This window comes from Vigna unguiculata, chromosome 7, assembly GCF_037176805.1.
Source record: "Vigna unguiculata cultivar grain cowpea cultivar isolate G323 ecotype 2 chromosome 7, ASM3717680v1, whole genome shotgun sequence".
NCBI lineage: Eukaryota > Viridiplantae > Streptophyta > Magnoliopsida > Fabales > Fabaceae > Vigna > Vigna unguiculata.
In genome coordinates, this window is record NC_140798.1 from 48,174,113 (window position 1) to 48,186,425 (window position 12,313).

Genomic DNA, 12,313 nt, shown 5'->3' on the forward strand with positions numbered 1-12,313 from the left:
TTCAATGTGATATGGTTTGGTTCTGTTTATATAAAGAATATATAATAAATTTTTAAAATAGTTGTTAAATATAAAATTAAAAAAATAAAATATGTATATAAGAGAAGTTTTTAAAACAACTCTTGAAGATAAATAAGATTTTTAAGCTAACCATGAAATGTAAACTATTTATAAAATAATTAGTTTTTAAAATAATAATTAAGGATAAAATTAAAATAACGAAATATAGATAAAAAAGAGAGTATTTAATATATTATTATAAATATAATGATACAAGTCATATAATAAATTATAACTTTAAATTAAAATTTGTAACCTTTTAGTGACACAATTATCTAAACTCATATATACTTAAAAAACTATTTAAGTTATAGTAACAATTTTTAGATAAACTTTTTACTTTCACTTTTCTCGTATTAGCATTACTTATCATGAGATTTGAGAGAATATTCATTTTAAAAGCAATATGTTTCTAAACTTTTGGAAGTCCTGTTAGACAACTCTTTATATTTAACATGTATTATGCATTTAATTGATGAAATAAAGTTGTCAAAATAAAAATGTCAAAATAATTTCTGTAATATTTTAACTTCTGGATACCAAAATTTAGAAGAAGTGAAATGTTAAAGAATATGATTCTTTAAGATGTATGATCTTGAGATAAAAACCACCTTAATCGAATAAAATGTTATACTTACATTGATTTAGGAGCAATCTTATCCAACCGATATCCTTAAACGGGGTTGGTTGGTGCGTTGATTGTGGGATGAAAACAGAGAGAGTAAAATTACAGCGATATCCTAACAGATTATTTGGAAAATCGTGAAAAATAAAAAAGATGGGAAGTGAATGTGAAAAAGTGTAATTTGAAACCTTAGTAAACCCTAACACATAAATTGGTTTCATTTGCGCGTTGGTAAACCCTAGTGTGAGTGTGTAGCGACTAGCGAGGGAGAGACTCAGAGCAGAAGCGAAGGGAAGAAGATGGATCTTGGTAGCATACTTCAGGCTGCTCTGAGTCCGAATCCCGATGAACGGAAGGGCGCTGAGCAGAGGTTGGAGGAGATGCAGTACGCCCCACAGCATCCGGTGAGCCTCTTCCAAATCATCGTCGACACCAACCGCGACATGGCCGTTCGACAAGTTGCCGCCATCAATTTCAAGAACTTCATCGCCAAGAATTGGTCTCCCGATCACCACACCGAAATCTCCATCGCACCCGCCGATAAGCTCCTCCTCCGGAATCACATCCTCCTCTTTCTCCCTCAGCTTCCTCCTCTCCTCAGGTACACTCTTCTCACCATTCTTTATCACCTTCTCCTCTTTGCATCATTCTATTCTGCCACAGGGTGCAGCTCGGTGAGTGCCTCAAAACAGTTATCCATTCTGATTATCCGGAGCACTTTCCTCATCTTCTCGACTGGATCAAGCAGAACTTACAGGACCAACAGCAACTCCACGCCGCTTTGTTTGTGCTGCGGATTCTTTCAAGAAAATACGAGTGAGTCACTCTATCTCTGTGTTTCACTTCTTCTTTCTCTTACTATCACTAATAACAAAACCCTCTGCAGGTTCAAGTCAGATGAAGAGCGGGCGCCGGTTTACGGCGTTGTCCAGCAGACCTTTCCTCTGCTCCTCACTATATTTAACGCCTTAGTCCAAATTGCCAATCCCTCAATCGAAGTTGCAGACTTGATCAAGCTTATCTGTAAAATTTTCTGGTCCTCCATCTATGTACGTTTTTTCTCTCTCCCTCTCTCTTCAATCGACGGGAGATGATATTGCCACTTTCAGTTGCCTTCCTTGTTTTTATGCCTTTTCTCCTCCCAACTGTTCATAATTGATGAATGCAATTCTGTGTGCGTTGTTTTAACTTATTCAGCTGGAGGTGCCAAAGCTTTTGTTTGATCAAAATGTATTCAATGCGTGGATGGTGCTGTTTTTAAACGTCTTAGAGAGCCCTGTTCCCATGGAAGGTCAGCCTGCCGATCCCGAGCTTCGCAAGTCATGGGGTTGGTGGAAGGTAAAAAAATGGACAGTTCACATTCTAAATAGGCTCTATACTCGGTATGTTTGTTGTGAATTAATTTGGTTGACAATTATGTGCTATACTGTCCAGTGATTAATTTTCTATTTATACTGGTGTTTAAATTACCTTGTTCTAGATTTGGTGACTTGAAGCTGCAAAACCTGGAAAACAAAGCCTTTGCCCAAATGTTTCAGAAGCATTATGCTGGGAAGATCTTGGACTGCTACTTAAATCTACTGAATATCGTTCGACTCGGTGGCTATTTACCAGACAGAGTTATCAACCTGGTTCTTCAGTATCTAAGCAACAGGTGCTCATCAATTATTTTTTGCTCATTTATTTGTGTTTAGGTCTGATCTTTTTCTTATTTGCGAAGGGATATGCATATTCTGGGAAGGCGTTTCTGTGCATTATGCTCGCATGTTTAGTTTATGAATTGCTACATGTTTTTGTCATTAATTAGTTTTCTCGACTTAACTTAGCTATCCGCGATAAAATCTTTTTATCATTGGGATATTTGAGCTTAGCTATCAACTTAGTTTATGAATTGCTACATGTTGTTAGTAACATTAAATTTGCTGACAATTTGTGTTAGTTTTTCAACATGACCCATGAAATTGTGCCACTCATCATTTTTCTCTATCCATTTAATTCATTAATGTTTGCTAACCAACATCTTTTTGCCTAATTAATTAATTAATTAATTAATTTTTGCTAGTCCTCTTTACCATTTCTCACACGAGACCAGCCCAATTGCCCCAATGCTTGATATCCCTAGATATAAAACCTCTGGAGTTTGGGTTGATATTATTAAACCAAATAAGTATTAACCACTAATGCCTGTAAACCTAAGTCATAGTGATCTTGAGATGTTATGAAATATACATGCATCCCCGAAATAAAATACCGGGTAGTCTGTTCTTTTGAACCTATGACTTCTTGAAGTTCATGTATCCAGACCCTACCCATTTGGCATATTTCAGGGAAGGAAAGGTGAATGGGTTGCTTTGTGTCCATTGATACACTCATCCCTCCTCTCTGAGGTCTTCACTTTGCACATATTAAGAATATTAGTAGTATCTTTTGTTGAAAGCTGTTATTTATATTTTTCAGGATATTCATGATTCTTGAATTAATTTTCTCTTAATTTCTTTTGATGTATGCAGTATTTCGAAGAATAGCATGTATGCTGCACTGCAGCCTCGGCTTGATGTTCTTCTTTTTGAAATAGTTTTCCCTCTTATGTGCTTTAATGATAATGATCAAAAGCTTTGGGATGAAGATCCTCATGAATATGTGAGAAAAGGCTACGGTAAGTCTCATTGAAGTCTATACATGACATGAAACTTCATGTGAATCATTGGCACATGCTTATAGGTACTAATTCTTAATTACAGACATTATTGAAGACTTGTATAGTCCCAAAACTGCTTCCATGGATTTTGTTAGTGAATTGATTCGAAAACGTGGGAAAGATAATCTTCACAAGTTTATTCAGTTCATAGTTGAAATTTTTAAAAGGTAAATATATTGCTTTCTGATAAATTAGATGATTTATAGTGTTGTAATTGGGTTTTCACTTTGTTAGGTATGATGAAGCACCTCCTGAATACAAATCCTATAGACAGAAAGATGGTGCACTTCTTGCTATTGGAGCACTTTGTGACAAATTAAAGCACACTGAGCCATACAAGTCAGAACTTGAGCATATGTTGGTTCAACATGTCTTTCCCGAGTTTAGCAGTCCAGTTGGCCACCTTAGGGCCAAGGTATCATTTTCTGTATATAGTTTATGATTACACTTTGTTGCATGCCGGACACTCTCCTCTTTTTATCCTTCTTTTGGGCATATAGCAGAATGTTTTTAGGAAAGGCTAAGTTTGCATTGCATAATATAATGAATACCATACTAAAAGCAGCCCTAGTTTGATTTACAATTGCCCATGTTTAACAATTTTTGAAGGTAAAGGATTTGCATGAATAAGAGGTAACACATATCTTTATCAGCATAATAGTTATTATTTATGGCATGGTTAATGTAAAACTCTCTTCACTTGGGTTCACTTGGCAGAGAGTAAGGGATGATTGGATGATATTAGGCTTTTAATCCTAGGACGTTAAAAAGGGAAATTGAATGTGTTAATATTTTCAGTGTTTTATGTTGTAGAAAAAACAGAGAAAGTATCATCTTTTAAAATTTATTATAAATGAATTCTTCAAGAATATAATGTAAATGCAACATTTATTGGCTGAAAAAGTAAATGTATACTAAGAAATGTCCTCTTATTATTTTCTTTGCAATCCTCCCCCCTGTTTGGGTTTTGAGCCTCTATTGAAGAATTTATCCTCTTTTTTTTTCATTTCTCTATCACTTTAATAGGCAGTGAATGTAGGTAATGATGCAATCTTATCTAAATAACTTATCTATAGCCAAACAAACATTTATGTAGCAGTTTAATATTTATGTGAGTTGGTGTGTAATTATTTTTAATTTTGAACCAGACATTTGTTGTAAAGTTTTCCATTTCTATTCTTGATGATTTTGGCTATCTGTTGACTTTTGTGTGAAAAATAGGCAGCATGGGTTGCAGGACAATATGCGCACATTAGCTTCTCAGATCAGAACAATTTCCGGAAGGCATTGCAGTGTGTTGTATGTGGGATGCGAGATCCTGAGCTTCCTGTTCGCATTGATTCTGTTTTTGCCTTGCGTTCTTTTGTTGAGGCTTGCAAAGGTGGTTAATAGTCTTCGTTTCTACTTTTGATTTCAATAAATCTTTCTAAAGCTTAGCACTGATAATGTTTGTTTTTTCAATTGTATTGATGCAGATTTGGATGAAATTCGACCCATTCTTCCTCAACTCCTTGATGGTAGGTGAATGTGAAATAAATTGTTTGTTCTTGTTCATTTATTATTTGGCTTGGTGAGTGGGAGTAACTGACAAAAAATACATCCAGAGTTCTTCAAACTTATGAATGAAATTGAGAATGAAGACCTTGTATTTACTTTGGAAACTATTGTGGACAAGTTTGGGGAAGAAATGGCACCTTATGCTCTCGGGCTTTGCCAACATTTGGTAATATATTTTTTTAACCATTTGTATCTTCCAATGAAGTTGTATCTGCTTTATATCATTGTCATTTTCTTTCTTACAACAGGCAGCTGCATTTTGGAGGTGCATGAACACCGCTGAAGCTGATGATGAAGTTGACGATCCAGGTGCTCTTGCTGCTGTGGGTTGTTTGCGGGCTATTAGCACGATACTTGAATCAGTGAGCAGTCTTCCTCAACTATTTGTTCAATTTGAGCCAACCTTGCTTCCCATAATGCAGAGAATGTTAACAACTGATGGTCAAGGTATTTTCCCTGCTGAATCATGTGTATCAGACGACTTTGATGATGTTTTTCTCCCCTCTTGTCAATGTCTTGTGTTCATATACTTATACACATTATTAAAGCAGAGGTGATTCTAATTTAAGGTTTGGGTCATAATGTCTTTCATTTACCTGTTGCATGAATATATGCATTAGGTTTTCGTATTAAAAATAATCTGATGAGAGTATTTTCGATGTTCTAAGCTATATTATCAAGTGATTATAAGCACTCTCCGTGTTAACTTTTTCGGAAAGCTGTTGTACTTTTAGCTAATATGGAGTAGTATGCTTCAGTTTGTGTTAAAACAATGTGATGTTGAGAACAACTTATGCTGATTTAATTTGCACTTTCCACTTGGATTTTCAAATTAGATGCACATTTTTGTTGTTAAATTCTGTAAAACGCTGTTCTGAAATTTTAATTTCTCTTGGGTTGCTTCGATTCTTTCTCATCACCTGTTGTGAATGCTTGCAGAGGTTTTTGAAGAAGTTTTGGAGATTGTATCATATATGACCTTTTTCTCCCCAACAATATCATTGGATATGTGGACTCTTTGGCCACTGATGATGGAAGCACTTGCAGATTGGGCGATTGACTTCTTCCCAAGTATGCTTCTCACTCAACTACATTTTAGCCACTATTCATCTCAATTTCTGTTTGCTCTACCATAGTCTAGCACGTAGTTTGAACCATCTTTTGATATACCTTTTATACATTAATATGAACCTTAAGTTATTTTGGTGTCTCCCAGTAATATTGAAGATAAACTCAGCTATGCATTCAATAAAATATCTTGGCTGTTTTATAATATGGATTCATGGAGTTGATATCCATACTATTCAAAGGCAGGGAACATCTTTGGTTTCAATTATATAGCTTGGCTGTTTTGTTCACTTATAGTGCCTCAACGTTTATATTGGTGTTTGTGTCTATAATTTGCAACCATATACTTTTGTATTTTCTTTGTATTTATTTGTCTAGTTTCTTCCTCAGATATTCTGGTTCCTTTGGACAATTATATTTCAAGGGGAACTGCCCATTTCCTCACTTGCAAAGAACCTGACTATCAACAGAGTCTATGGAATATGATTTCATCTGTAAGTTATCTTTGCCTAATTAGAATGAGTTCAGCAAGCACCTGTTAAGAGGATTTATGTTGAAAATGAATTTTATATTTCTTCTTTCCTTGTACATATGTATCTGATTTTTATTTCACATTGAAGGTTATGGCAGACAAAAATATGGAGGACACTGATATTGAACCAGCTCCAAAGCTTGTTGAAGTTGTCTTTCTGAACTGCAAAGGGCAGGTTGATCAATGGGTTGAGCCATATCTCAGAGTTACAGTTGAACGCATGCAACGAACTGAAAATTCACATTTGAAATGTCTTCTCATGCAAGTGGTAAGGGGTTATGAAGATCCATATTGACACACATCATGCATGAATGAGATAATTTGCTTGTCCTTAATTATGACATTTTGAAATGTTCAACAGCTAGATTTTCTGTATTCATTATTTGAGAATAGTGGCCTGGATCAGCCGTGCCAATAATACTACTATAATGGGATAGTGGATTGCATGATGACTGCTATCATGGAATTTATATATAGATGCTCAAATTTATATATAAATTCTCAAACATAAAAAATGACCTACAATGGATGACAATAAAAATTAATAGTAAGTCATTATAAACAATGAATTACAACAAGGGTCAAGTAACATGAAAGGAAACAGAAATATAGCCAGAAAAAGCCACTTAAGACTCTTTGAACACAACACAGAGAATTGAAAAAACATAAGAGGCATATGAATAAAGAAAAATAGAGACAGCTACGGAGTAGAGATGTTAGGGTCTCACATTGAGAAGGATAAGCTACATGATGTAGTACTTAGTTCTAGAGGTTCTCCCACCTAGTGGACTAATCTTTTAGGTTGCACTTTCCCGTCATGCTTAACTATTGTTTTTGTTGAGGGCTGGGCTACACAAAGGGCTACTATAGGCTGAAATAGGTGTAAATTTAATATTGTTTGGTGTGAGCCCTTAATGAGAAAAGGTCTACCACCTATATAATGAAAGCTGCTGTGGACGTTGGTCCTTAAAGGAAGTGACAGTGTCAGGATTCTGACATTTAGTAAGGCAAACTATTTGATATTGTACTTACGACTTGAGGTTCTCGCACCCAATAGACTAAGATTTTAGATTAGACTCGTGTGCTCAAGTCCTAACAAGAGACAACAGAGTGTATTCTGAACAGACAGACAATAGGCTGCTAGAGAGCTGTTGGTTAGCTGGAATCTCAACCTGTGGGTTGGTTGAAAAATAGAAATGCATCTGAGATCCTGGGTCTGATGGCTGTCATCCCAAAAATGGTATGGGTCACTGTTAATCTGGGGCAAAGGTTTTCTTAACCTCCTTTGCCAATTATGGCTGTGACGAGTTTCAAAATTGTGTGATTGGGATGTGAAAGCATGTGTGGTGGATGCTCTGTGGGAACATGGTGCAACAACTTCCCAGTATTGGCCTCATGTTGTGATATGACTGTGGTATCACATGCTTATATTAATTTTGGATCGTTAGATCTGTTTATACTATTGTTCTCTTCCAAAACCTCTGTTGTGGAGCTTAATTGAAACCATGCAGAAGTACTCTGGTTTTCCAATCTTTACTTACGTTACATGCATTACTTGGTTTATTAAAAAATGGGATATGTATAATTTTGTCCAGTAGTTTCTGAAGCTTGCCATGTTCTCCTTATTAACATTGCACTTCTTTGCATGATTTTGTAAGTTAAAATATGTGAAAATTTTGTCTAATATAATTGGTTTTGTTTCTATAAGAATGACTTCAGTTCATCTGTTTTTGTGCTTTAGCCAAACTTCTCAATTTCAGAGGACATAATAATGAACCTTCCTTCTTGCAGATATCAGATGCTCTTTACTACAATGCAGCACTGACTCTCAGTATACTGCAAAAGTTAGGTGTTGCATCAGAAATCTTCAATCTTTGGTTTAATATGATGCAAGGAGTAAAAAAGAATGGCACGCGTGCTAATTTTAAGAGGTTTGTACTTTCCCGCTCCCATCACCATCCCCCTTTCTTCACTCTCCTTCTATGCTTTTTTGTAACAAAAGAAGTTGTGTGACAATATCTCTATATCTAATTATGCAGGGAACATGACAAGAAGGTTTGTTGCCTTGGTTTGACATCATTACTTGCACTTCCGGCTGGTCAACTGCCTGGAGATGCTCTTGGCCAGGTGTTGCGGGCCACTCTTGATCTTCTGGTTGCATACAAGGATCAAGTTGCAGGTCTTTATGTTATCTCTGTAACTATGGTACTGGGGACTTGCAACTGCATGTTCACCAGTAGTAGACTTTTATTTTTTTATTTTTAGGAGATTTATGATCATCCAATTCTCAGAAATTTCACTTTCTTTGCAGAAGCTGCAAAAGAGGAAGAAGCTGAAGATGATGATGATATGGATGACTTTCAAACTGATGATGAAGATGAAGATGGCAATGGTTCTGAGAAGGAAATGGGAATTGATGCTGAGGACGGCGATGAAGCTGACAGTAGTAAATTTAGGAAGTTGGCTGAACAGGTTTGTGGATACAAAATCCTAAACACCTCTTTATGCCTGTGTTAATTCAATAAGGAATAAATAATTTGCGGTTTACATGTTTATCCTAGTGTTCACAATTTGATTCGGAAACATGATTAATATTACAAAAATATTTATTATTTTTTCTTTTGCAACAAGCTAGATATTGAAACAAAAAAGGGAGCAGTTTATTGTTCAGTGGGTAAGAAATTTAATTTAAGATGTTATTCTGTGTCTAGAAAAATAGAGCGTTAAAAGTAAGATTATACTTTTTAGTCATTTAGCATTTTAATTTTATAAATTTTTGTTTTGTTGGCATATACCATTGATTAGTTTAAAATAGATAGATACATTTGAGTGATTCAATAAAAATGTGAAATAATGTGACTTGCATTATACTTTTGGCACTGTCAGCTTCATTCATTCTAATAGATACATTTGAGTGATTCAATATAAATGTGAAATAATGTGACTTGCATTATACTTTTTAGCACTGTCAGCTTCATTTTATAGCAGCTGGTGGGTGATAATGTTTGATTCCCTGTCAATCACTTTTTGCATAAAGTGATCTTCAGCCGATAGAGTATTTACTAAGTATAAGTGTTTACTAAATTGTTTTTGACTATGGATAGAAGTTTAATTTATTGTATCTTTTTGAAATTTTAATTCTTATTGTCTTTTGTACAATGTCACCCCGAAGACAAAGACATTTAGGCCCAACGATGAGGATGAGGATGACGACTCGGATGATGACTTTACTGATGATGAAGAGTTGCATTCTCCAATTGATGATGTGGATCCTTTTGTTTTCTTTGTGGATACGATGAAAGGTATTCTGACACTGTCTCTTAAAACGTGTTACAAGTTTCATCAATGTCCCTTAATTTTTGCCTGACTTAAATATAAATTTGGCTGTAGTGATGCAATTATCAGATCCATTGGGATTTCAAAACCTCACCCAGTCACTCGAGTTCTCTTATCAAGCTCTTGCAAATGGTGTTACACAGCATGCTGAGCTCAGAAGAGGAGAGATTGAAAGGGAAAAATTAGAGAAGTCGTCAGGTGTCACGAATTCTTAGCTCTAGCGTGTGTATGTTCTTGGTAAGAGAAGCAGATGGTTACATATTTTTTTGTGAGGCATTTATTGGCTCAGTGGTCCTGTGAACTTAAAAGAGTTTTCAGGTTTGATATATTGATAAGGTGAGTTTGGTGGTCTGAAGTTCTCTTTGACTTCAGAGGATGTGGATTGAGGAGTTTGGTGGTTCGCGCTATCCAATGGCCATTCTTCTCATTGTCCGCCCCCTTCAAGTCTCTATATTTTGTTGAGTTGACGGTTATCCTGTTTCCAATTTATGGCAACCATTGTCTGTTCTTCGGTTGGTGCAGCAATGGCTTCATGAGTGAGAGTTTTTGTGGCGTTTCTCTCCTGTCACATAGACAGGTTGGCTTGCTTCTGTGGGCAATTTTTGGTGGGGAATACTTCATAATTCTTTAAGTTACATTTTGGTCGTATAAAATTTTGAGTCCAAAGTAAAACAGTTTTGGGATGTGCAAAGCCTTTCTAGTGTGGCTTGCTGCACGTTGTAAAACAGTTATATTATTTTTTTATAATATTTATAATTTTTTTGTGTACAAGTTTTTAACTTTGAACTTTACCCTTCAAACTGACTTGATCTTTGAGGCCTTACTTTAGTTGAAAAGGAAGAAAAATTTGGTTAAACTTAACCTTGTAACTTAAGTTCAGTGAAAAGCGAGTTTAATTGAACTTCATTTATGTTTGGATGGCTTTATTGTAAAATGCGTTTGTAGAAATAGAAAGTTGATTACTCAGTAATGAGGTTTCTTCTATTTTTTCTTAAAATAAACAACATTCCGAAAATATATATTTAATATATTACATTTATTACAATATATTAGAATTTAATATTGTGTGTGTGTGTAATACAATGTATGTAAAAGAAATGAAGTTAACAGTCATAGAAGAGTTGAAAAAATAGGTACATACATTGTAATATAATATTCTCTCTTCTGTTCTCTTTTTATTGAGTTTCTAAAATATGAATTCATCTTCAAATGTTTTATGTTAGTTAAAAGTTAATTCTTAATTTTTATTGTTTGCAACTTAACATGAAGGTTAAAACCTAATTCAACTTGTTTGAGTGTGTTAACCCAACCTAACTAATATTTAATTGAAAATATCTTTTGTGGTTAAACATTCTTACTCTAATATTTTTACTTTTAATTTTAGTTTTATCATATGTTGGAATTTTCTTTTCTTCACTTAATTTGACACGTTTAATAAAGTTTTTCATTATTATGTATTTCCATGTATTTTTTCTTGCACCCAATAATGTACAATCCAAAATTTACTTTTTATTTTATAGTTTCTGTAGCAAATATAGATTTTTTTTCTTATAATTTTATTAATTAATTATTAATTAATTAATTCTAAATATCTTTTAACATCTAAATATGTGTACATAGTATGTGTATGTGTTTTTTTAGTAATAGAATATTTATATTTTATAATTTTTTTAAAATAATTATAAAAGTAAATAATTTATAATTTTTTATTAGAAATAATTAAATTTAGTTTAAAGTAATTGTTATTTAAAAAGTAAAATTGAAAAAAGTTATGTGAAAAAAAAAATACAGGTAGATAATAGATAATTAAAAAATAGGTTAAATATATTTTTCTTCTTAACTTTTCCTAGAAATTGAAATTTTTATTTTTTTAAAAATTTGATTAATTAGTACCTCATTTCTAAAAATGAACAACTTTTTTAATTAAATTTTATAAATTTTATTTAATGTTTGAAATATATTTTTTCAATTCAAATATTATAATGAGATAAGTTTGAAATAATTTAACAAGATTAAAAGAATTAAATATGTGCACACTTATAAAATTAGAAGATTAAATTGAATTAAAATTTTGAAGAAGAATTATAAAACTTATATATTTCTTTAGTTGCTTTTTTATAAATATATTTTAGAATTTATTAATATTTTTTTATTTCAATAATTATAATTTATTTTATATTTTGTTTCAACTGTATATTTTTTACACTAATTAATTGTACCATAAATAAAAATCCAAATAAAGTAATTAATCTGAGTGGTAAATTAATTGACTCTTATTTATCTTCCTATATTACTGTCATTCTTGTGTCATCTTCATTATCCTCTCATCTTCTCTCTCTATTTTTTATATTTGGTAACGATTTTTTCCTCACTGTCACAGTTTCTCATCTCCAGTCACTTTTTTTCATTCTTGGTCTCCCTTATCACTTACTTATTT

General features: G+C 33.4%; 1 protein-coding gene across 1 annotated transcript; it reads left to right on the forward strand.

Annotated features, from left to right (window-relative positions):
- The first annotated feature begins 896 nt into the window (after positions 1 to 896).
- On the forward strand, positions 897 to 10,647 carry LOC114190306 (importin beta-like SAD2). The gene is made up of 20 exons (XM_028079138.2): positions 897 to 1,286; positions 1,349 to 1,501; positions 1,572 to 1,734; positions 1,883 to 2,067; positions 2,166 to 2,339; positions 3,196 to 3,341; positions 3,427 to 3,550; positions 3,618 to 3,798; positions 4,605 to 4,764; positions 4,859 to 4,900; positions 4,988 to 5,106; positions 5,189 to 5,387; positions 5,880 to 6,011; positions 6,399 to 6,502; positions 6,629 to 6,808; positions 8,332 to 8,471; positions 8,580 to 8,719; positions 8,852 to 9,012; positions 9,713 to 9,842; positions 9,931 to 10,647. Exons 1-20 carry the CDS (start codon positions 985 to 987, stop codon positions 10,089 to 10,091), a joined length of 3,096 nt encoding a protein of 1,031 aa, XP_027934939.2. The 5' UTR covers positions 897 to 984; the 3' UTR covers positions 10,092 to 10,647.
- The last annotated feature ends 1,666 nt before the right edge of the window (positions 10,648 to 12,313 follow it).